We start from the raw sequence: 26027 nt of genomic DNA, 5'->3' as shown, positions 1-26027 counted from the left end.
TTTCCCCAAGATTTAACTCTTGGGCCTGCTGCACAACAAAATGCCATAACAAAGAGTCACAAGATTACATCCTGCAGAGTGCTTATCAAGATTTACCTTGCTGTTCACAACCTGTTTGCATGGCAGACAGTCCAATGGTTAAATAAAACCTGTGATTCAAATAGAAGAAGGTACCAGAGCAGCCATGCCCATAGTGTCTGTTTGCATTTTCCATTCCCTGTTTCTGAAATATTCCCATTTTCCCTCTCGACTCAGCAGCTTGAAATTTTACTTTAAGTCCTCTAAAAATTTTACTTAAAAAATAACTTCCAGACAAATGAAAATGAACAAAAGGCCCAAACCAGCCTGTTTATGACACTGGACCTGATAGAAGAAGCAGTTCAAGCAGATCAGCAAAGGAGTCATTCCTGCAAACGCGAGCTACCGAGGTCCTCAGCAAGCTAGAGGGAGGAAAGAGACGGGTCTGATTTTGTAGAAGCCCATGGGAGAGCACAGAGGGAATCCTGACAGAGGCAGTGGGCTGGATTCAGCTGTTTACTGCACCCCTGTACCAGCAGGTTATGTCAGGGAGGGCAGGGAATGCCTCTATCACTGCATAGGTGTACCCACACCTGACACTTGCACTGGACATATGGCTGAGCACAGTCTCCCTGCTGCACACAAAATTCAGGGGAATGAATGGATGCAAACACACCTCTCTTTCACCCATTCCCCTTGTCCCAACTATCCCCTACCAGCACTCCTCAAGTTTTCCCTGAATCCCCAAGAAAACAGACACAGGGCTGTGCTGCACCCAAACAGCTTCTGGGGACACCTGCTGTGGCCGGACAGGATGTGGCCAGCCCACCGTGGGCACCTCTCAGTTAAGTCTCTCTGTTGGACACACTGCCATCCCCCCATCATCTCTGGAGCACTGGTGGAAAGGGGGTGCCCTTCTCCCAGGCCCCCTGGTTTCTCCCCTGCTGTCTCCCCTTCGCTGCCGCCTGACTCCTGTACAAAAGCCAGGGCTTGTCCCTTCTCATCCTCATGCCTTTCTCTCCGGGTTTATTGTCATCAGACACAGCAGGCAGGGGGAGAGGTGGAGAGAGAGGGGGAGGTATTCAGCTCGGTGCCTTCTCTTGTAACCTGTGCCTGACCAATCTGCCTCCCGAGGGGCTGTAGGGAGCTCCTCCCGCCCTGGCATCTCCTCACCCCTCCTCGAGCCCCTTAGCTCCTGGCACCCGGAGAGGGATGGCAGCAAGGGTGGGAGGAGGGGGAGAGAGGGACTGACAGCAACTGCCCTTTCTCCAGGATGGGTTGAGAGAAACGAAAACCTCCCGAGCTCCTTCCTCTGGGTGTTTTGGAGCAGATCCTGCCTGCCTGGCGGGGTGACTCCTCTGCACTGTCTGTGTGCGTTCCTGTGCGTGTGCTGCTGCCATCGCAGATGTACCCCCAGCTGTCACTTCACCGCGCACAGTCTCTCCCTCTCCCGCCTCTCTCTCTCTCTTTCTCTCTCCCCCTATTTATTATTTACGGAGGATTACAGTCCCTTTCCCACGCTGTCACCTCGCCGTGCGGCTCCTCTGCCCTCCACGCGGGGTGAGCGGCTGGCTAGGGGGGGCTCCTGCCAGCGAGGGGCCACCGAGAGCCCAGCTGGCAACAGAGGGACTTTTCTGCTGGATTTGTTTTGGGATTGTACCGGCTTCACTGGAAGAGCTGCTATTCTCACAGGAGGGTCCATTCCAGCCCGAGAGAGGTAAGTAAAGACATCTCTCTTTTGCATTTTTCCCCCCATCCCCAGCTAAGCGAGATCAGTGGAGCTGCCCCCCAGGAACCGGCTTCCCCGGGGAGGAGAGTGTCAGCAGGGGCAGCACTGTCTGCCAGACAGCACAGTGCACAAGTCCCGGCTGTGCCAGACTGATGGGCAGCGATCTTCCCGACAAAGCAGAACGGCAAACCTGCTGCAGAGGTGCCTGGTACTGGTTCCAGTCCAGTTTCAGTGCCGGCAGCTGGGAGCAACTTCTCCCAGCTGCGAATGACACCAGCACCTTTCCTTGCACCACGGGCAGCTCGGGTGTAGTTTTGAGGCTTAAGGGCTTGGTGCTGCGGTCACCAGTGCAGCTCCCAGGGAGCCCTGGCTTTTGTCCCCTCCTCGGGGCTGTGAAAGGGGTCAGCATGAGAGGTGCCACTTGCCCAGCCCGTGATGACTTTGCTGGCTATCATTTTGGACTCAGCTGTCTAAGTAAGAACAACCTAAAATGGAGAAGTGAGGACCAAAATTGCACAGGTTCAGCACTCAGTACACAGCTTTAGGATGAGGGGAGGGTGCATGTATCTGTGTGTGGGTGTGTGTGCTCACGGACATGACCACAGGACATGAAGTGAAGGATGCCAAATCACAAGTAGAGCCAAAAATAAGTCCCAAGTTGCTTTCAGCATCTCTGCAGGCTCAACCCGCAATTTTTGAACTTTTGGGCGGAAGGCACAGCACTGAGTGGGGTGGGTGAAACACAGCACAGAGAAGCCTCACAGGCTTTTCCAGCCCTGACTGGCAGAAGAGGGCAAGAACGAGGTCTCAAATGAGCTGATGTGAAGCCCCTTACAGATAGGGGTATATATATAAGCATTAGGGGGTGTGTATGGTGTGTGTGTGCATACATACGCATGCACAGACACGTGCACACACACACATCCCACACAGGGCATTCTGCCCCCTCCTTCTCCCTCTGCCTGACCAGTTTATTGCTGTCCCTGCATCTCATGCTAATTAAGAGAGACATGTAGAACTGCAGCTCTCCAGATTTGGGGAGAGAGGATTTTTTAAGCTGTTGCTCCAACCAGGTCATGACTGAGCTGGGCCCCAGGCCCACCATGTGGACTGTCAGGTAGCCTGAATGTGCCACATCCAGCACACCCCTGATGGGAATGGCAGCGAGCAGGGTACAGCACTGCTCTGCTGCTGGTGCCTGACCTGCCACTCAAGGATGGAGAGAGAAATTAAGATCTCATTTGGGAAAGGATTGGAGCAGCTGCTGTTGCACAGTTTAAAGAAGGAAACCCTTAAAAGACAGGGGAACCCTCAAAGGCACACAAGCACTTGTCCTAAAGCAGGGGACATTTCTAGAAGTGAGGGAGCCTTTCCAGAATTGCAGATCATTTTTATTCTGAGCTTTGTGGCTCAGGTCTGTTTGGGGGTGGGAGGGGGTGGATCTTCCTCTAACTGCTGTGGGCAAACAACATTTGCAAGGGAATTATTCCACATGAGCGAAAGGCTTGCGGGAGTTGTCTCCCTGTCAGACATCAGTGCTGCCTCTGTTAGTGCATCTTGCCCACTTGGAGGAATTATGGTAAATCCTGAGCAAAGGGCCTGTTTGCAAAGAGAAAGGGGGAGAAGCCTTCTTATATAATTTTTATACCAGATCATAGCTTTACCCTTGCCTCCAGCAAAGTGAATGCCACATGCTAGCAAGGTGCACTCTCAGCTTGGATATCTTCATGAGTTACTCCAGTTTCCTGCCCTTCCTCTGGCCTTTTTTTAAGCCTGGTGTAGAAAGGATTTTCTAGGCTGTTCAGCACCACAGAAGCCTGATGAAAGCAGACCTATGTCTCAGTAGAGCTGGGATGCCCAGCAGTAGCACAGGGCCATGAGGATATCTGTTGAGGAGCATTCAAGGAGCAGCAGAGGCTGCAATAGGATGGGGACAGGCTCAAGCCTGTGGAAGGGCATTTCTGGGCAGTTCTTTGGTGACTCTTTAGCACTTGCCTGTTGCTGATCCAAAAGACAGGCCAGGCAGTCTCCTGCACTTGCCATGTTTGGTTACAAGCAGCTGCTCACACTGTTTGACATCTGTCCCAGTCCTGGGTGGCTCAAGCCATAAATCAAATGGCCATACTGGGATGCTCCTGCCAGCTGGAGAATGTTTCAGCAAGCTACACCACGACACACACTCCAGTTCTCACTGGAAAAGGAGCTGGAGTGGGAGTTCTGGGATGTTCCTTCTGCAGCGCGGAAACACGGAAATACCTTGTAACACACACCTTATTCCTGCTGTGGCTTTACCAAAATGCTGGCTCACAAAAAAGCTTTGTGTGACTGAGGGTATGAAAATAGCGAGAAGATGTGGATTTTTTAAATTCCAGACTTGAGAGATGCAAGGAAAACTTGTTTTGCCTTTGAGGGGTGGGATTATGTGAAATATATTACTCGCATTGCAAAAAAAAAAGCAGTTGAAAGTTGGAAAATGTCGGGATTGGGGGCAACGTGCCATCTGCACTGGGTTGCAGTCCTGACTGGTAGGATGACATGCTGTATTTTCATGAGCTGATCATTCAGGGTACTGGCTACATGGTGTGCAAGGAGTGAAGCAGGGGGCTGTTACTTTCTTTGGTACTGCAAAGTGTGCGCCCGTTTTATTTGTTTACTGCCTGCCATCCAAGCCCTGGAGGTAATACATCATTATTCATTGTCTTGTGGTGTTCTGAAGATGTTAGCTGCTACAGTTGCCTTGTAGCTGATGATAGAGAATTTATGCTCCTCACAAGGCAAGAGAGAGTGGTTATTTTCCTTGCTTTTGAAGGGAAAAGAGACGTCCGCTTTAGCCACACAGGGAAGGAGCAGCAGGTGCAGGGCCAGAGCTTAGGGCCTTTTGGCTCTCGGTGCCATCAAGTCCTTGAGACCAGTTTGCTGGCTAAGATGCCAGCAAATTGAAAAACAGCTGTGAGTGTTCAGCAGTTCTGCAAAATGGCCCCTAGGGTCTTGTGTTGGGCACCCGCAAAATTAGGAATGTACAGACTGTGGCCTCCTGCCAAAACTGTGGTTTAATATTCAATTCCGACTACATAAAAATAGCCTTATTTATTACAGCATCCTTATTGTTAGCTTCAGTATCATGTGTCCTTTGCACTGAGTATGGGATGGGGTACTGTGAAAGAAAAGAAATAGTACTTGGTTGGGTAAGCAAAGGCAGTGCTGTGATGCAGATGTGCAAGTGGCTGAATGAAGATTGGGCAGGTATTATCTCACATTTAAGTGCTTGGCTTTGCAAGCCAAATAGCATATTTGATCACATGGCAATTTTTTTTTTTTTTTAAAGTAAAATGTCACTTTCTTGATTCTTTTTCTTTATGAATGGGAAAACAAGAGACTTTCTGTTATTTTTGCACTGCAATGCCCACATCCATCACAGGAAGGACTGAGTCTTAAATTTACAGCAGGGCCATACAAGCCAGAACCTCCCGACTGACTGCAAGCAAAGGCTGTTACTTTGAAGACAGGCCCTCCTACCATGATCCTCCTCACTTCAAGGAGGCCGGGAAGACTCCTTCCCTGTGAACCATGCTCTCACACAAGGAATAAAAGAGTAGGACCACATCCTGAGTCTGGAGAAGAGCTGTTAGAGGCAACTTGACTTGGCACTCATCACTTGGGCTCTCTTTCCACTCCTGGTGAGGCTCTCTACTGCCAGTGCTGCCCAAAGCAGGCACAGTGCTGCTGTGATTTTGCTGTGAAGCACCTGTGTTGGGGTAGAGGGGCTGAAGGTAGGCCCTGCTCATTCCACACCACTTGCATCTAGTGATTTTGATGGGATGTGATCTTTGCCATAACCCTATCTCTTCTGTGGCTGCAAACCCTCCAGAAAACTAAAGTCACATCAAATTTGAAGACCTTCCTCAGATTCAGCAAGCCCTGAAAGCATGAGGCTCTGATCTGTGTGCTAACCCAGATGCATCCAAAGATCCTGGCTGGAACTCTGGATTGTAAGAGCTGTCACCACATCTTGTTGAGCTATGGGCAGTGTTCCCAGCTTGTAAAGGGCATAATTGTGTCCCAGAGATCTACAGGCACCCCTGGAGCTGCAGGCAGCAGCTCAGATCCCATACAGTTTGTGTGGACTTTGCAGGGTTGCCCCTCTTGAGTGCTCTGGGAAGGTGATGGGGCAGCAGAAGAGCTCCAGGCTCTAACAGGCAGCACCAACAACCTCATGCCACAGTGGCAACCAAGTGAGACAGATCTATGCAACCCACCAAGGTAGAAAGAGGACTCCTTCAGAGTCCAGCACAAACACATTGGGTGTGAGCAGTGGGAATCTGCCTTTCCTGGGCAGCTTTTCCAGGAGCCGTGTGCGTGCTGGGTCACCGATCCCCTCGCTGATAAGAGCTGAGAGGAATTTTACTGCTGGCATCTTGTGCTCTGGCCCAGCAATGTGCACTCATGGATGGATGATCCCTGCCCCTGTGAACACGCCCAGGGCACAGGCTTGTGAGACGGTGGGGAAGTGGACTGTGTTTTCTACCTCCTCTCTCTCTTCCTGCCCCAACTGCTGGAGTGGTAAGACACTGCCCTTGCAGCTGGTGGTCTCATTCTGGGAGCCTGGCAGCAGGGGAAGCACAGCCAAGGTGGTGAGTGATGGAGAGGGGGAGGGACTCCCTCACTCAGCAGCCTGGGTGGCAGCAGTTCACCACACTGGCATCTCCACAAGAAGGATGAGTAACAAGAGTCAAGCACTAGGAAGGCCAGTGAGCTGGAAGTTCTGGTGTATTTCAGAATACAGGGTATAGAAAACAGCAAAGGTAGTTTTTGGGTTAATGCAGACATGAACAATGGCAAACACACAGGTGTGGGGCGTTTTGGGTGCAAGAGGTCACCTAGGCTTGCAGAATCTCACCTCATTTTAGGAATGAGAAGCCACAAGGAGAAAAGCTCATGGCTAAAGTGCCTTGGCCCCCATAAGATATAACAGGGGTTTCTTGGTGTTGATTTGGAAGCCCCTGGATTTGGCAGTCTGGTCATATTGTTCAGGGTAGACTTCTGGCCTAGCACTCCAGGGACAGAACTGCGAACTGAGAGTCCGTATTGATTAAAACTTTATATTTTCCTATCTTGCTGCTAAACTGCTGCACTTTCATCTACTGCTCTGTGCATGTAAACGTATCTTTTATCTCAGACAGACTGGCACCTTTCCTCTTGAAGTTCTGCTGCATCCTTTGACTCTAGTAAGAGACCCAGGGAAGGTACTGGGTCGTGTCAAAAGTCCCGAGCCCTCAGAGAATCCTTAATAAATGTGGGCTTATACCTACCTTCCTTCTTGAACACCACCCAAATACAAACAAGAAAGAGAATACTTTGGGATTCAGAGCTCCATTCAACTAAGAAGTGCAGAAAATACCTGTGTGTGCAGTGGTAAGGGGATTGAGGACCAAAGAACCAGGATTCTCCCATTAAGCTGTCTTCTCTGCTTGGAACCTTTCCCTGGATTGTACCACCCACCCACACCCCCAGGGTAGGCTTGCCAGGAAGGGGGGAGCAGCATTTCAAATGCCAGTGAGATGGAGGATGCTTGTGGGGTGTAAAGGAGGAACTGGGAGCAGAAGGGTGCCTCCCTCAGACCTGCCAAGTCAGGAGCAGCTGCAGTCCCTCTGCCAAGTGACTGAGTGAAAGGATTAAAGGCCTGAGCTACCACTGTCCATGGGATTAACCCCTGCAGGAAATTAAAGTTGCAGAGAAGGCTCTTCACAGCTGAGAGAAAGAGAAAAACTGGGATCTGGATTAGAACTGGCAGGGCTGGTGACAAGCCACCACCCACAGCCAACTGTTCCCGGCTGGATCAGAAAATGTTATCTCAACCTTCACGTAGAACCCCCCTCCACATCTCGGTTACCAGTTTTTGCCAACAGTGTGAGAAGAGCGAAAACATCACTCTGTGGAAAGAAAAAGAGGAGGAAACTGGGTAGTCAACTCACGTGTCCCTCCTCTGAGCCCCTCTCCCACTCCCTCACCTGCTTGCCTCCTCAGCTGCCTCCGTTTTGCAGGGAGGAAACATGCACGTGGTCTGTCGCGTTCAATAATACTTGGAGAAGATGCTGGCACACACAGGGCTGGATTTCTTCCTGTCAACTGCCCCCTCAGCTCCCCTCCTGCTGCTGCTCTGGGCCTCCTCCATATGCCGCACTCGCACTGTGCTGGGACTTTCCTGTCACTCCTGTGTTGGATATCCTGGTCTCCGCACCTGCTTCCACAGCTTCCCAAGGAATTCCACATCTCCACAGCAATCTGGGTCTTTCCCAGTAGTGCTGCCCTCTCTGGCTCCCCTTCAGATGCTCTGTACTTTCTCAGAGGGTTTGCTGAGGCCTTATGTCCTTGGTACTTCCAGCCCCTCCAGCATCTCCCAGTCTAATTACTGTGCATTGTTCAGGGAGGTTTTGGATGGATGTGTACTGGTTGAGGTACAGAATGAGGAATCAAGAAAACTGGCTTCTCTCCTGCTTTTGCCATAGGCCTGTTGGGAAACTCTGGGAAAATCTGGCCAAAACTCCTTTATTCTGTGTAATTTTGGTAAGCCCTACAAGTACTCTTTGCAGGACAGGAGAGTATTTACAAGCCCAAGTGCAAGTGCTGCTCTTGACAGCTTTGAGAATCCTGAGCGGGGAACTAATGTGGGCTCATGGTGAAGTATCAAAAGCAAGGCAGCTGAAATTTCACCCAGCCAAACCCAACAGTCATTTTTATGTATCATAGTTTGCCCCTCCATAATATGGGGATAAAGTTGATCTTTCTTGGAGGGCCTTGGGGAGGAAATATTTTTTACCATAAACACATTCGCATTTCAGAAATGCCTACACATTGCCAATCCAAAAATCAGAAGCTTTTTGACCTCTTCACATCACAGAGAAAAGGGTGTGGTTTTTAGTCACACCAAGTCAGGAACGTGGCAGAGTCCCTTACAATACCAAGTGGTTTTTGGATGCTTTCTACTTCCTTTACAGCTTTCTGTATGAGGTGCTTTGCTTAGCTGTGATTGATCACTGCAAGTCAGAGGGCACCATTTCTTCTGCAGCTGGGTTTTTCATATGAATTTAAAATGTGCTTTCCATTGATTGTGACAGCACAACACTAATGAATCCTGAACACATGTGTTAATAAATCAGCAAGTGCTGCAAATGAAGCCCTCAGCTATTTAGCTTAGAAGCTCACTGGGCCAGTGACACACACTGTGTGTTTCTACAGTGCTGCTGAGCTTTGCTACCACCTCTGTGTGCTTTTGCAGTCCAAATAGATGACAGATGAAGAGCTGCCACTGCGACAATGTGACCTCTCGTGATTGATAATTTGCATGACTAACTTAGGTCTCTTGGAGGACCAAGAATGGGCATCATCTCCATGCCATCTGAACCCACTTGGGGTGTATTAATCAGCTGACATCTCTTCCTGCTGCCTGTGACTCTTGCCCCCCAAGGGCTGATAAAGGAACAGGCATAGAATAACATGCTTTGGTCACTGGGTGCTGGGGTACCACTGTCCCCCTCCATTATGGGGTGATACTAATAAAACATGAATCCTAAAAGCAATAAGGAAAGGGGAAGGGAAGAAGATAATCTCCTTAAAGCATCCTCCAAGCCCTCCCTTACCCTGCTGTTTTTCTGATAAAGGCTAAAGCAATTCAGCATCAGAAAGGGGAAAGGGACTTTGCTATCAAGGAGAGTGTGGGGGAGGGATGAACGTCTGTGTACACTTTCTGATAATTTATTGCTGGCATCTGTTGCAGCCTCTGCTACCTACCCTTCTGAAATGTAGGTCACCCACATGCCCTGCCAATGCTCATAAGCCAGGCTGTTAACGGAGTCTGATCCCTGAGCCGTGATCCAAGGGTTAGTGCAAAGGACTAGGAGAGACAATCAGAGAGAGAAGTTGCTGGGCTCTGTTTCTCCCAGTGTCTCATCCTAGTGACACAGTCACCTGTCTCTCTAGCCTCAGTGTTGCTGTCTGGAAACGGAATACCTTTATCCACCTGCCAAGAGCAGAGGCACTACTGGCTATTATCTCAGCCTTTCTTCTGAGGGTCATTAAATACAAAGTAACACCACCTACAACTATGGTAAGAGCCATTCATAGAGCGAATGGAAAGCTTCGGATAGAAAGTGCCACAGAATTGGGAAACGTTACTAAAACAGTATGTGGATGCAGTTAACTGAAACCCTCCCCACTCCCATAGCACGATCCTTGGGACCCTACCCACAAAAGCTAAGGCTTTGGAATGATACTGCAAACATTACTGGTGTCTGGGTAGAGAGAAGCAAAGCACAAGACAGGGGTAGTGTCTGCTGTAGCTTTTATGCCCTGGCAAGTGCTGCAAAATCATTGCAATCTCCTCTGCAACACCCCCCCTTCCCCCCCCACTCCATGGCCTCAGCAGTAAAGTTCCCTGTTCAATCTAATTAGGGGAATCCTCATTAGAGAGTCCTCTAGAGTCTGACAGCAGGCCAAATGTCCAAGTGGCACTTCAACTCAGAGTATTTTTGGCCACTGGAGCCCATGGGCCAGAAATGGATGATTTCATTTTGTTGCTTTGAGCTGAAACTAAAAAAGTTGTCTTTTACTGTCCTATATGAACAAGTAAGAAGAAAAGGGCATCACCAGTGCCACAGGCTACCCTGTTAATTTCTCCAGAGTCTGGAAAAGACATGCAACTCCAAGTACATGGAAGAAAGCTCTGGACACTGTGTCCCATGGATCACAGGGCATTCAGCTGACACGTTGCTCTAGGGAGAAGGAACCATTTAGTAAGCCCAGGAGAAAGACTAATGCCTGGTTTGTGGAGCCCTTGGGTGACTTGGATGACTTCAGAGCATTCAGAGCTCCAGCAGTGCTAATCAGCCTTGAGCCCCCAAACCCAAGCAATGCCAGGCGGGTTCGGAATGGCACGGTGCCTCTTGTCTTGAGTTGGGGGCACACAGGGGGCACTCCTAGGTCTGGCAGAGTGTTCACTGCTGGAAAAAAACCCTGGCTCTCAGGCTGAAAGCAGCCAGACAGATCTGGTGCTGCCATGGAGAGGCTTGAGGTGTGGGCAAGTGCTAGCTGTCCCAGGACTGGGTGTTCCCAGTGCTGCACTGGCAGTGAGTGCAGTTGGCCTGGTGCTCTGCAGAGCAGAAGGTATCTCTTGGGCCACAATAAAACAGCTAATAAAGTCAGAACTCAAGATAAGTCAGAGAAAGCATTTAAAAAAGAAACCCTCAAAAATCCTCTCTGCTTCCTTGCTCTCTCCTGACTGTGGAATATTAATCACTAAGGGTATAATGTGCTTATGGGCAGTCAATGCGTGGGAGAAACTGTTTTCTTCCGGATCCTTGGAATTAAAATTTCTCCATAAACCTTCTACTTCAAGGTACAAGTGCAGAAGCTCACTGTGCTTTGCCCTTCAGCAGCCAAGAACCTCTACCTATTCCAAATCTACTGTTCTGCCACCTGAGCATATGGTATGCTTGGAGAAGCAGGCAGTTATGTGGAAGACATGGAGGTTGATAAATATGGGTTACAGAAGAGTCCCCAGCACATGTGCAAGCCTAAGTCTGTGCACATATTTGTAACTGTAAGCTAGATTGGTGACTAGAATATGTGCATTTGTACATGAAGGCAGTCACTTTGAAGTCTTGGAAACACGTGTATGAGTGCACACAGGGTGGCTGCTATCTATGGGGTGGGAGTGTTGCGTGTATGTGACATGCTTTTAAAATAATCTTGGGTTTATCAAGGCCCCTCCATCTTTGTGCATGTTGCAGTGCAGGAGACAGCATTAAAGCCTGAACAGGTGTTAATCACTATGCACTGTAATAAATTCTAAACATAGGGAAAGGGCTTATTTATACACGGCTGCTCCTCCCACCCTGCACTCTCTGCTCGAGCCTTGGTGCTGCCTGGGAGAAAGAGGCGCCCGTGAGGTACCAGAAACCAGTGCAAGAGCTGGACTTGCCCTGCCAGAGTAGAAGGATCTAGGGGTAGAAATCTTGACCCTGCCACCATCCCCATGCCTGGGTGTGCCAGTCCTGCCCTCAGCCCCCCACTGTCACCTGGGGATGGTGCGGGCGAACTGCACAGAGCAGAGAGCGGGGCAGGAGAGACACCAGCCCATGGTCTGAGAGGGGACCTGGGCTGAGGGGAGATCACAGGGGTAAACTGAGTCACAAAGCACCCAAGGAAGCTGATTTTGGGCTTTTTTGTTTTGTTTTGTTTTTTTCAAAAAATCTTAGCCCCCCCAATTGGAACTGAGCCAGCTGATACAGACTGGGTGTTACAAAACAGAGCCAAAAAGCAAGAGCACAAGGAACAGGGCTATCTATAACCCTGACAAAAGTTAGATGGAGTGAAGGTGGGGAAGAGGGAAAGACAGAGCGTGGCAGGCGGCTGCCCCTGATGCTGAGAGCAAGGACGTGATCATTTGGCAACAGGATTTGGAGCTGATCGACTCGCGCTATCCAGCAGGCAGATAAGGCTCTGTGGCTGTCAGCTTAACTCTGCCGTTTATTCCAGTGCTATAGGGAGTTAAATAGAGCACACAGAAAGCCTGCTGCTGGGGAATGAAAGTCAAGGAGGGAAAGGGAAGGAAGAGGCTGTAATTGGGCAGTGTCCGGGGAATCAGGTGGAAGTGGCTGCAGGCAGAACCTCTCCAGGTAAGTGCTTGTGGCTTTTCATCCTCCTTTTCAATATGGACAGGCGAGGAAAGGAGACTTCAGGGTGGCATTTAGGATGGAGACATTTATATAGGGGAAGCTGAAAGTCTCCTCAGTCAGGTCGAGTGCAAGCACCAAATGGGGACAGCTATTTGTTGCGGCTTCTCCTTCAGTGGGGGCTGCAGGGAAAGGGTTCCAGCTCAGTTTGGGGAGTGGGGGGTTGCAGCGGGTGAAGGTCGAACCAGTTTCGGTACCGTAAGAGGTATTAATCTATTTGGTGCATTGACATGTAGGTAAGTGATCTAAATAGCCTTGCAAATGTACTAGTCCAGGCACTGAACCTGCTCATCATTCTCATCAAGATGCTAATTTAAATATTTTTTTCTGGTGGTTTACATTCCCATATAAAATAAATCAGTCATGGGAGCCTGGGGGAGGGTAGGGGACCCTGGCACTTGTGTGGGGAGAGCGTCCTGGTGGGAGCGCATTGCCCAGCTAAAATAACAGCTGTGGATGTTGTCAGAGCCCCTCAGAGGGGATGGAGCAGGATTTATGTCTGTACTCTGGTTGAAATGCGTCCATCTACTGCTGCTGCGACTGTGGATGGCACGTCAGAGAGTACGCAGGGGGACAGAAGGGTTCGTGGTGTATTCCTTTTTCCTGCCTCCTTGCATCCAAAAGGGAAGCAGGAGGGAAGTTGAAACCTGTTGTCAGTCACTTATTGTCAGGGGATAGTTTATGGTCTTTGGGTTTCTAATTAGACTGAGGATTTTTCCTTCTTCTAATTAAGATGCAATTCCCCTCTTTTCAACACTCCCACTCCGTCTCCCCCGCCCCAGGTCCTTCCTTCTCCTTCTCCTCCGAGGCTCGCTTGCTCTTCAGCTCCTGCAGTTGCTGCAGTGGGAAATCCCCAAGCTGAAACTGTGCTGTTCTAGCCACCACATCCATTTTACCTTAAAACAGACAGGAAGTGCTGGTAGGGAATACGGGGAGGGGGTGGGGTGGGGGGGGAGGTGGGAGGGAGAAAAGCAGCTTGGCAGCCGCTGGTGCCCAGATCTCTGTGAGCCTGAGCCGTGCGTCAGGGAGAGGATGCACAGGTGGTACCAGCCAGCGTGGAGGCGACAGGAATGAGCTGGAGTCTGCTGCCCTGGCAGGGTCACCTTAGCAATTCATCAGGCTAACCTTGAGCATGAGGCTAATGTAGCCACCATGGCAGGCTATTCAAGCACAAACTTCTCTCTCTGGCGCTTGGGTGAATCAGGCCTTAGTTCTGCACTGTGAGGTTCAAAATGAATTAACATTGAGCCTTCAACATGCTGTGCCTTCTGAAACATCCTCCATTTCTCCTCCAAAACAGAGATGATGCCTCAAAGGCAACACACTAGCTGGGGGGGGGAAAGGACAACACTGAGCCCAGCCCCACGCTCTGCACCCAGGGAACTGAATCTCATCCGCTCTGCTCTGCTTTCTCACTCCAGGACCTGGCAGGCAGGCTACAAGGTCATTCCTTCTCCTTTTGGGGCTGTGTGCCAGGCTGGCTGTTGGATGTGAAGACACGCTGGAGAAGACAAGGATGCTGCCTATAAGTGCTGGCCACCGGTGGAGGAGCAGGTTCCTCATGAGGTGGCAAGAGGCTTGTCGTAAGTAATGCCTACTCAGGTACTCAGTATGATATTCCTGTTTGTCAAGGGAGTGGAAAGAAAATAGGTCACATCAGGGTTAAGAATAGGGGAGAGGGACAGCTAAGAATGGAGATGTTTGAACTAATTCCTGATTCCTTTAGAGGCCAGGCTAGCTGGGAGGGAGAGTGAGATTCTAAAGCTGAATATGGGCTTAAAGTGGGACAGTGAGTGATGATTGCTTCTGAATTCCAGTGGGCCTGGCAGGTGAGAAACAGCATGACAGATACCATCACACAAAGATCCACCCTGAGCATTTCTCAAATCAGTACCCTATAAGCTGCAGACTCCTCTCTATGGTAGGGGTTTATACATAGGCTGCTGAACAAGGCTGCCAGCTCTTCACAGCAGAACTCAAACCAGATTTTAGAAGGGAATGCAGGACGTGAAGGTGGAATTCTCCTACTGGGCACTGCCACATGTAGTAAAAATCAAGGAGTAAATAAAGAAGATCTCTTTCAAATTAAATTGTAAGCATTCAGCCTGTGCATATTCCCAGTGGACTGGGACTGCTACAGTACCTCTGAGTGCAGGGCAGAGACAGCTAGGGTGATGTGGCCCTCTGGGAATGTACCTGGATCTCAGAGCAGCACCTGGGGACCACAGCAAAGGAAAGGGAACACTTGGAGTGTGTCCATCACTACTGCATGCCCAGGCAACAAGTAGGTCTGTGGTTTCCCTTGTTCCAGTCCTCCTGATCAAATCTGGGGCTGTAAGAAGCTGGAGGAATTATTTCCTTCTCCAGAAAACAGGCATCTTTGTAATCCATCCTCACAGACCAGACTGCTTTATAAATTATTTATAATGAATGCTATTGAGTCTTGACTTAATCTGATATACCTGATCAGCTTTCTGCCACCTACTAGAGTCACCAAACACCTCACAAAGTAACTTCATATGTCCCTAACATGAAAACACATAGTACTCATCCTTCCGTAGGGCTGGAAGACATCTCCAAGTTCTGTCTATGGCTTCCCTGCCTCTCTTTCCCATGGAGCTGCATCCTAACCAGTGTGACGAATTCCCTGGTCTCAGCTCACATCCCAGTGTGATGCACTTCTTGCAAGGAGACGAAAACGAAATCAGGCTTTCTTTTCTCTCTGTGATCTTAGCAAAATATTTCCAAAAGCATACAGTAATGTATGGGTAACAACAAGACATTTTTGGCATATCCTATACATGGCTGCAGAAACTTGGCATAAATCCATTTCCTGAACATAACCACAGCCAGCTGCCTGAGACTTTGTTCCTACCAGCCGCTGCCAGCACACATACTGGTGGAACCCCACAGCCACCCAGTCGGCGCCGGAGGCGGGCAGGCATTTTGAGAGATAAGCCCTGTGAGCAGAATGCCACCTGTATAGCATTACACACGGTCTGCTCTTGCCTTTCTTGGTGTACAAAGCAGCTAAGTGTTATCTCATCATCGCAGCTGTCAATCTATTATTAATACTGTGCTTTTGTTAAGCATCTAGGAAAAAGATGGGGTCACTTGAGTGACTCATGGCTCTCTCCCTTCCCCATTCTAGCTCCCATTCTTTTAATTCTCTTCCTACAACAAGGCTGTGACGTATTCTGAACAGAATTAAATATCAGTCAGCCAGACAGTACCTGTACTGCAAGTCCAGAGGGTACAATCTGCTTTCATGGCAATCTCTGCTGTGGACCCCAACACTTGCATGCCAAGAAAGCACAGAGGTGCTCAGGATAAAGATCTGTCTTGTATTTCACCATAAGGATCCATAACTATTGTTAAAAGGTCACACATATTGGCATGGCCTGGGCTGACGTACACCTGAGATCTCAACTGTAGGACAGTAAAAAATTCTTGAAGGGTTGAGAAAGATGGATAAAATAAGAGAGAGCTGGGTCACTGTCTCTGAATGCTTATCCCTTGGTCCTTGATAAAGTTATATAGCTTAGGATGCAAAATGGGTACTTCTCCTTAGGCTACCAGTCCACAAATCTGCCAGTTCTCACAAGGATCTCTGGGAACAGAAAAAACACCCTATGCAGGATGACAGGGTATGAAGGCACCTTGCTGACAGAAGCCAAGTCAATATAAAAAATGGCCTATGGGTCAGACTGAGCTCTAAAGAGTGGCACAGGGGAAGAGAGGAAGAGCATGGTTGACTTCAGAACTGCTCCAGGAAGAGCTACTCCAGAGCTTGTGTCTCCATTGGTTCCCTCTGTGTCAGTCCTTTCACAATTCCTTTAGGGTTAAGAAGCAAAATACCTGTGTGTTGGTTCTTTGAAAAAAAGCAGGACAAAAGAAACTGATTTTCAGTTTAGGAAAGAATGGTTAGACAAAAAATGCATCCACCTTAGCCACCATTCACCCCTAAAAAGACCCCTAAAACTGACCCTTAAGTGACTGCCTTCTCTGCAGAAAAGTGAGAAACAGAGAGGACAGGGCACGACATACAGACAAACCTGCTTCAGTTTTAGTTAAATGCTTAAACTTGTCACCTTAAAAACTGTGAGGGAGCTGAATTTGCTTCCCACATTGAAAAATTGTGGAATTCATTGTGCGAGCTCAACTCCATGAAAGGAATTAAGATGAAGGATGCAAATGTTTTACATAGTCTGCTAAAACATAACTCCCACTCCTCTAATGACAGGAGGCACAAAGCTCGCTTTCCTGTTGCTATTGCTTCTTTGGTACAGAAATGGGAGTTTTAGAAGCCACTGGCACCCAGGGAGGGTTGGTAACAAGTGTCCTGATTCCACTAAGAGAACCTGGACCCATGTCTGGAATGGTGATCCAGAGCAGTCTCTAAAAAAATGCAGATTTGTGGACTGTCTGACCTTAACTTTGAGATACTGAAGGAGAAAGGGTGCACATGGTAACCCTTTTCGTAACACCCCTTTCTTCAGTTACCAACCTGCAATTTTTTTCCTCATTCCATTGCTGTGGGCAATTTTAGTCAGAGGAGGTACTTCCGGGGCTATTGCTATAGGATCACGAAACTGTTTTGAGAGAAGTGGCAAGTTCCATGTGTCCAGTCCAGGGACTTCTTCTTACTTTTTACCAGCTTTCTTGGTCATCCCCTTGTAATGTAATCTAATTCACTAGAAGTGGACACAAGGCCCACGCGACACACTATGAATATGGTAAAGCAAACAATACCCTGATGTAGAGGCTAACTTAGAAGCTGAGTCTGATCTATCACAAATCTTAGAATTTCAAACTGCAGGAGTGCAAATGAGATGTAGGCTGTTTTGTTTTCCTTTTTCTTAATAACTCTTCACTAACATGTCTATTCCTGAAGAAAATAGAGCTTCTTAAATACAAACTGGTCCCTCCTCCCTCTACCCCGACTGTTTAGAAAGAGTTGTCCTTTATCAGAGGTGACACCTCCCACTGCTCTCTGCTCCATTCTCCTCTGACAGGTACCAGTGCTCCAGTATCTGTCAGCAAAGTCCTCTGGGATGCACTGTTCTAACTTCTTTGTGAAACTGGAAGGATATTTACTTGCTCATAAGAAAGAAAGGCTAAGAGGAAAGTCACGGTGTGAGGGTGCAGGCCAGCAAAGGGATGTAGCTGTGAGGAAACTCATTACACTGCAGGGCATTGCAGGGAAGGGTCCTGCTGTGAGGGTTGGACTGTGGTTGTAGCTGTGCTCAAGGTGGCAATGGGTGAGGGTGGGAAAGCACTGTTCTAATACATGCACTCTTTCTTCCCTGCTTTTCACCCACCAGTGCTTGGCTGTTGGCTGTCGCTATGTGCTGCTGAGTCCTTCTTTGCTTGTCCTTCCTCCTGCAAGTGTAACAGTGGCAACCTGGAAGTGGACTGTAGTGGTTTGGGCCTCTCTTCCATTCCCTCAGACATCCCCACAAACACCAGGACCTTCCTCTTTCTCAACAACAAACTCAGCATCCTGCCAGGAGCAGTGTTTTCCAACCTCTCCGCTCTACAGAGGCTGGATCTATCCAACAACTTCTTGGACCAGCTCCCTCAGAACATCTTCAGTGACCTGGGGAACCTCACAGAGCTCCAGCTGAGGAACAACAGCATTAGGGCCTTGGACAAGGACCTATTACAACACACGGCCCTGCTGCGTCAGCTGGACCTCTCCATCAACGGCCTGGCCCAGATCCCCTCGGGAATCTTTGACGACCTGCCTGCTCTCCGCTCCCTCTCTCTCAGGTCCAACCGCCTGCAGAGCCTGGACAGGGTGACCTTCGAACCGCTAACCAGCCTGCAGCTACTCCAGGTTGGGGATAACCCCTGGGAATGTGACTGCAACCTCCGAGACTTCAAACATTGGATGGAGTGGTTCTCCTACCGAGGTAGGTGCTCGTGCTGCGGGAGTGAAAGCGCAGAAGTGCTGGTCTTCCACCGACGGGCAAACAAAAGGCAGGGGAGAAACACGAGCAGATACATCTGTCAGAACAGGCTGACCTGAATGACAGGTCTTAGCCAAAAGAGTATGAGGACCATACCACAGTTTAGTGCCACTGCACATTTGTATAACAACACTGCCAGGCTGGGGAGTCCTCTGCAGCCCCAGATCTCCTATTCCCTTGTTTTGTTTCTAATCTGAACAATTATCCCCTCTTTTTTTTTTTTTTTTTTTTTTTTAACCTTGGGAGAAGAAAGAACTTTCCCCAAGTAACATCAAAATTTTAGGATTATGAGTTCACCTCACCCTTTCTGCCTAAAGAGAAGAAATCCTTTTCACACTTGAAAATAGCCATCCCATTCTCTTTCTTAAGCCAAGAGAACTAAAAGTCAGATTTGGCTATAAAGCATCAGGTTTTCTGCCAACAAAAGAACCAAGGCAAAGGTGCCACTGAGGAAAAACACTCCAACTAATATTGGTAAACCTAAACTGAAAGCTCAAATTTACAAGCCAGGCCCCAAGTCAGACTGGCTATAAAATGATCATTTTAAAGCAAGCAGTTTTTGACAAGTTTGTATTTCCACGTTTTCCTTGAAACATAGAAGGCTGAAAGGTACATATCACTTATGGGGAATGCTGATGGGATGACATATTTTTAGGAGCTGCAACTCAAAGAAAGATGGCACATTTTACAGGAATGACGATTGAAGGCCTGACCTTCTGTTGCTGAAGCCAACGAGTAGGAAAGGGTCTCAAATCATGCGGATAGCAACAGTCAGCTGTCACATCCCTGCTGATCACAGCCATGCTGCAAGAAGATTATCTCTGCCTATGGCTACACTGCAGTCTGAAATATGCATTTGTGTGAGCAGAATCAAAAAAGCATACAAGTGCCAATGTCTTTTTTTTTCATTTTTGGTTTGTTTTCTTTCTTGACTCCCATATCACACAATATGTTGATGGAAAGCACACAGAGGTAACTTTGTTTTTTAAGTCCCCTTCCAAAGAAATTGCCCAAACTCGCTCAGGCATTTGTTTCATCATCTGTCATTATTTTCACAGAGACGGATTTGTTGTTAGAAGATGGGACCATGTATCTGTTGTTATTTTGAGAAGACACAGCCTGGTCCTATCTTTTTGCTTTTATTTCTCCTTTTATAAAATGGTTCTACCGACACTTACATAACTCACTAAACAATATGGGGCTGACTTAATAAATGGTTTCAGAGGGCTTTCATGTCTTGGCCTGAAAGATGTCTGTGCACGTATCATGCACCATGAGCTCTAGTGTGGAATCCAGCCTAGGCAGAATCATATCAGCCAGCTGACATGGCTGAAACTTCTGCAGGGAAAATACTTAGAGACGTGAATGGGGGCTCATGAACTCACCCCACCTTAGGATCTATCTCTGCTGTCACTGTCACAGGATGAAGCTGTGATTCACTCCTGTTGTCTCTATTGGAACAGGTGGCAAAATTGACCAACTGGCATGTACCCTGCCCAAGGAGCTGAAAGGGAAGGATATGCGAATGGTACCCATGGAGATGTTTAACTACTGCTCCCAGCTGGATGATGAGAACAGCTCTACTGTGCTGGACAATACTGGCCCACCCTGCACTAAAGGCAGCCCAACTCCTTCCAAATCTAAATCAGGCCCAGAAACAGAAGTGGAGCCCAGTGTGGGATGCCCTCAGAAACAGCGATACAGGCCCGTGAGCGTGCGCCGGGCCATTGGCACTGTGATCATTGCAGGGGTGGTTTGCGGCATCGTTTGCATCATGATGGTGGTGGCAGCTGCTTACGGCTGCATCTACGCCTCCCTCATGGCCAAGTACCACCGGGAGCTGAAGAAGAGGCAGCCGCTCATGGGTGACACAGAAGGTGAACATGAAGAACAAAAACAAATCTCCTCTGTGGCGTGAAACTCTTCTAGGAAGGAAGGGACAGCGATGAAAAAAGGTACCTGAGAGCAGTCAAGCATGGGGTCCTCCCAAAATACATCTTCCCAGACAGAGAGACAGACTGTGCTATTGCTCCACTCACCCAAGTAGTGCAACATGCTTCTGGGGGGTCAGGGCACCTGGCTCAATTTCTTTTCCTCTGCCCCAGGCCCATTTTGTGCCCTTTCACCCTTGGGGCCTCCCAGACAAAATAAAGTAGAGTCAGACCTCGAGTGCTTGCTGTGCCTCATGCCCTTGCACAGAGCTTCCCTCACATGCCTCCTGCAAAGGCAGTTGGCACATTCTGGGAACCTGTGTTGTTCTCTCAGCTTTGGTCCTGAGTCATCCTGTATCCTGTCAAGAGTTCTCTGCAAACTGAGAGCAGCTCTGTGAAAGCTTGTGTGGGAAGCAGGACACCAGAAGTGTCCATGCCTCACTGTTAGGGTCATTACCTGTAAGTCAGTGCTCCTTACATCAGAAGGGAGGGAAGGTCCCCAGGGTAGGACAACAGTCAGTGGGAGAGCTCCCTTCTCATTTTTAAAGGTGGAAAGATAACCTGTGTCACTTTAACACACTGCCAGGAGCGCAGTGTCCTTCTTTTTGCTCCTGGCCAAGTCCAAATCTGTGAGCTGACACACACGTCATCTCCTACGGGTGCACAGACATGGAGTCACCCTCCTGTACACAGACACACTGACTCATTCTGATCCCAACACGCACACACAGCCAGCCACAGTTCCAGATATCCAGGCACCCCACCTGCACGTGCAGAGTCACACATGCCCATGCTGATCTGCCCTCTGTGTGTTGAATACATTCAGCCACTTTACCTTACCCTGATCACAGCACTGCATATCACCTTCTGCTTCAGACAAAATACATGCACACTCTGCCACTGAGGAGCTAACAGAGACATCTCAGCCCTAGTGCAGAGCCAGTGGAAACTGGCAGGAGACAGCAGAGAGAGGCAAAATTATTGAGATTACAGCATGAGTCTGTGAAAAAAATAAGGTGTATTCTTCTTATCTGTTTTATGTTTTCTCTGATAAATGGAGAGGGTAAGGATATGAAGCCTCCATTTAGAAATGTTTGGCTGGCAGAGTAGAACTGGGTCATCAGGAAAGACTAGAGGAGGAGGTGGCTTACCGGCCTCAGTAGCATAAGCCACGCTGAGTAGTGTGAGCCTGGGGAAAGGTGCCAGGGGAAGAAGTCACACAACTGGCATGGCTGGCAGAGGGGTCTGCATGGCGTGTGGAGCAGGGTGACGCAGCTGAGGTGACTGAAAAGGGTGGGCGCATTTCTGAGGGGTCTTGAGCTGAAGGCTGAGACCTGGATCACAGCGTGGCAGGTGTGGGAGAGCCCAGGAAGGGTCCGGCATGGAAGGCAGCACAGCCCACATACGCTCCCCTCACCATCACTGGTGTGTTTGACGCCATCCACAGCTGCACACGAGCGTGCCCACACACGCAACTGCGCACACTGCCACTGTCACGCAGGGTGACTTCCCCCAGTCAGACTTTAAAGCCCTCAGACTGCAGTGCCTCCTATTAGTTTTTGCTCATTCTGACCTGACAGGGGAAAAAACAAAAAAAAAGTGAGAGGGGAAAAAAAAAAATGAAAGGAACTCGACATAAGGACTCATTTTGTATCACTGGAAGTGGGATAAAATGCTGTCTCCAGGGGAGAGCGCACATTGCCATGGTAACCTGCTCTAACCCGTCACAGTGGGTATTCCTGGGCGAGGAAGATGACACCGGAGGTCATGCATCCACAGTGCCTGTGGATGGTGTGATCCCTGCCATGAGGAAACAAGCTGGCAGCCAGCCCAGCTTTGCAGGGTGTTTCGCTGGCAACCTGTGTTCAGAGCCCAGCATGCACTGCAGGTGGACCCTGCCAGGGCACATCACCTCTTCCACCTGCTCCATCTGAATCCCGATGCCTTCGGACATCTCGCAGCCCTCCCGCTCGCTGTGACCGGATCCCTGTGGAATCAATGCACGCTGGCTCCTCACCTCCTTCTGGCCCCAGACAGGTGGTTGTACTGACCCACGGGCACACAACATCTTTAATCAAAGCCTGGAGTGGCAAAATCCCTCCTGGTCTACCCAGGGTCACCAGAGGCAAGGAGACAGGATACTCTGAGCTGTTTAAGCATGACTTTCCTTCGACACAGGGACGCATGGGACGGGGGAGGATGTTCTTCAGGAAGCAGAAGACAAGGCTGCCATGGAGGAACAATTGGGAGAAGCAGTCCACCCACAAGTGTGCACACACATTCTACCCCTGCTCCCAGCACACTTCTTGTGAGGAACTGGAAGAGGAGGAGGGGGGCTGGCAAGATGTGAGGAGGAAGGACTCTCACCCCATACACTGTATAGTCACTACAACCATCCCATCTGCTCCAAGTGTAGCCCGTTCTGAAGGGCAGAACTGGTGCACTGCAGACTCCATATGCGTGTCACTGCTGCTCCACATTCCCAGCAAGCCAGGACTAGACTCTGCCTGCTGGATCCAAACCTCTCCCCAACCTCCCTCTCAGGGGAACTTCTCCCTTTACCATACTGGACTCCACAATCATACTTGAAATGGGACTTGAGTCAGAGTGGTATATTTATAGATCTATATTTTACTTGCATCAAATAATGGTGAAATATTGCACAAAACAAATGGGATCTATATATGTGTGTGTGTGTATGTATGTGTGTGAGTGAGCAAGAGAGTGAGAGACTGTTTTAAAGGGAATAGACCAGAGGTAAAATGAATGGGAGAAAGGCAGGGCACACTGCAGGGGCTGAGGGGATGAAATCCTCCTTTCCCTGCACCTTCCCTGTGACTTCCTCCAGCCCTGACCAATTTTTCTTTGTTGCTAATAATATTTTCTATATCTTGTGTTGTGGGGCTGATGATGACCTTGCCCATCCTTTCTTTTTTTGTTTTAATTTATACAGCAGAAAGTCTGGATTTATCTCAACCCTAGACAAGGGACTGCTATGTTTAGAAACCCACCCAGGAAAGGAGAGAACTGAGTGCTGCTGAGAAATATGAAGGCTGGCTGCTATGGGGAGTCCCACTGGAAAGCAAATACTGTGCTGGGAAGCATGAGGACCTCTCACACACAGAGCTGAGTAACTGGGTTCACTGGGAAATACCCTCTTCATGCCACTGTTTGCAAACAGGCTCTTCCTCCCTTCCCTAGCACACCTGGAAAACAGGCTGCCCTGGTGTGACTGAGCTGCTGCACTGTCCACAGGCACACCAGGGAACATGGTACCTAGCATGGTCCAAAACAAAGCTCTCCTGTGGGATGCTGGATACAGAATGACACCCAGTGCTCCTTGCGTGCTCAGCCAATGGGTTCCTTTGGTGTGTGGAGACAGGGGCTCCTGTTATCCCTGCAGGCATGGCTAGACATGGGGAGAACCCCCCTGAACGTACCCTTTGGTGCAGGCAGGAGCACCAACGCTCCACGCAGGCGCCTGCACTCAGGAAATGGTATTCTGGGGCAGGCAGGTCCGACACATGCCAGGGTGATCTAGGGGCTGGCAGGGTCACCAGAAACACCCCTTCTACTACCCCCCACTCCCCTTCCCCACACACCCACCTGTGGCACAGGCACATTTCTTGCAGGGAACAGATGGCACTTGTAATTCCTTTTTCTTTTTTGTTACCGTTTGAGGGAGAGCGACAAGATTTTCTAAAATGATTGAATGGAGGTTTCTTTGGCATGAGACAGAAAATTTTTAAAGGTATATTATATTTCTGGCTTGTTGTTACAGAATAATAATAAAGAATGTATTTTCCTATGCTCCTTCTTGTTTAAATGAGATCTCTGATAATAAAATTCCCTCTCTTCTTGCCCCCTGCAAAAGCAAACACCACAGGGATACAGCCAGCCAAATGAGAAAGCCCCTCAATTCCCATATATGTATGCTGGTTTGTACACACTGTTGGAACTCGGAATGAACATGCACACACACACACACAGAGTATATCAGTGTAACTCAGGGTGAGGCTCTAGGACTAGACACACAGTCAAGGTGAGACCCCAGATCTAGAAACACACACACACAGTGCTCCAGGGACACAGCCAGACAAGGGTGATTGTGTAACAAGGATAAGATACTGTGGCAATCAGCTCATTACATAAAAGTAGAAAGGGCCAAATTAATCCCTAGTGTAAGAACGCAGAAGCCAACGGAGTTATATTCAGGTCAAATTTGATTCCAAAAGCCTTTTTTTTTTTTTTTTTAATTAGAACGTAATGTAACAAATAGTGAGCTATGGCTTCCTACATCTCCAGATTCCTGACCCTCTTGAGCAAGGTTATTTTGAAATGGATGGAAATTGCAGTCTAATCCTATTGCACCCCAAGTACACAAGCTGTCACCCCTGGAGCTAAAAGAGTCTCTCCACCAGCTGTTCACTGGCTTGGTCTATCACACACAGCTAAGAAGTTTAAATTCCCCACTTTGCCACTTTCAGTGCTAAGCATACACAATTCATCACATTCTCATCCTGTGAGAAAAAAGCTCATCCTGACGCATGTGGAACCACAAAAGATGTTAAGCCCCACCACAAGCAAACCCTTGTGCCACCCTACTCACACTGCTATACTCAAGTCACCCTGTTAGTCTCAGGCTGATCTTCAGAGAGAAACTGGGAACAGAACCCAGATACTCTTAATCCGATAAGAGCTGAAGCATCTGTGCTGCTAAAAAGGTATGTGCTGCAAGAGAGTCACCAGTATTGTTTAATACCATGGTGTCTATGACACATAGTTTAGTCTAATTTTGCCATGTAGGTAGAGGAGTGCACACAGATACTGCTAAGCAGTTCATATAATACCAGAAACACAGAATAGAAAAAAAGCAAAGCCAACACACTCATCTGATGACTCCAGGCTTTTTCAGTTCATGAACTATCTGGGAGCAGGCTGTAATTTTCTGCAATTTGATTATTATAATTTGATTATTATTTTATATTGGCAAATGCATTTGTCCTGCCTACCTATCTACTCATGCACACATATAACACCATATATAACCATGTAAATATGTAATATATAACATATAAAATGTATAAAATAGAATTCCTCTTCAGTATCTTGTTCATCAGCAGACTGCTGTGCTGGCTTGAAGAGCGTTTGCCAGCACTGATTGGAAGCACAGGTCAGAGGGTCAGCTGATCAGATAAGTGCAAGTCCTAGCATGGGATTTCTGAGGACCAAAGAGCCCTCCCTCCAAGAACAATACAAACAAAAGAATAAGCATTCCCCAATGAGGACGGTTACAGAATGCAGTGCAAGTAAATAAAGATTCCCTGTGTCATTTCGGAGAGCTCTTCCCGTCTGTAGGAGCCCTGGAAATCTGGGGACAAGGCAGCAAAACCACAGTTTTTCTCCCCACAGAGGATGGGGGGAAAAGCAACCAACAGGGGCCAGATCTGTCCTTCCTACTGTTATGCTGTGCTGCAGCCAGGCAGACACCATGTGCAGGGCACCTGGAGCCAAGGAGGAAGCAAAGCGCGATGCTAAGAATAACTCTGCCTCGCATGGAGCTGCTGGGCCAGGACAACAACGTGCCACTCTTTGCTTGGGGCTCCAAGCAGAGATCTGCCCCTTCCCATTTGCCTTTTCTGCGTCC

General features: G+C 48.7%; 2 protein-coding genes across 3 annotated transcripts in view; one reads left to right on the top strand and one right to left on the bottom strand.

Moving 5' to 3' along the window:
- The window catches only part of CACNA2D4 (calcium voltage-gated channel auxiliary subunit alpha2delta 4), a 128929-nt gene that overhangs the window by 29756 nt on the left and 73146 nt on the right, over positions 1-26027 (bottom strand). The window lies entirely within an intron of this gene.
- On the top strand, positions 1163-24192 carry LRTM2 (leucine rich repeats and transmembrane domains 2). Of its 2 annotated transcripts, XM_027668918.1 has the most exons (5): positions 1163-1735; positions 12281-12420; positions 13899-14060; positions 17802-18392; positions 19913-24192. In XM_027668918.1, the coding sequence occupies exons 3-5, from the start codon at positions 13994-13996 to the stop codon at positions 20365-20367; spliced, it is 1113 nt and encodes a 370-aa protein (XP_027524719.1). In that variant the 5' UTR covers positions 1163-1735; positions 12281-12420; positions 13899-13993; the 3' UTR covers positions 20368-24192. The 2 variants fall into 2 exon arrangements, with proteins under 2 accessions (XP_027524719.1, XP_027524710.1); XM_027668909.1 differs by lacking the exon at positions 12281-12420.

The sequence above is a fragment of the Corapipo altera genome, unplaced genomic scaffold (assembly GCF_003945725.1).
Source record: "Corapipo altera isolate COAL_440 unplaced genomic scaffold, ASM394572v1 1, whole genome shotgun sequence".
NCBI lineage: Eukaryota > Metazoa > Chordata > Aves > Passeriformes > Pipridae > Corapipo > Corapipo altera.
This window is presented reverse-complemented; position numbering and strand designations above follow the sequence as displayed.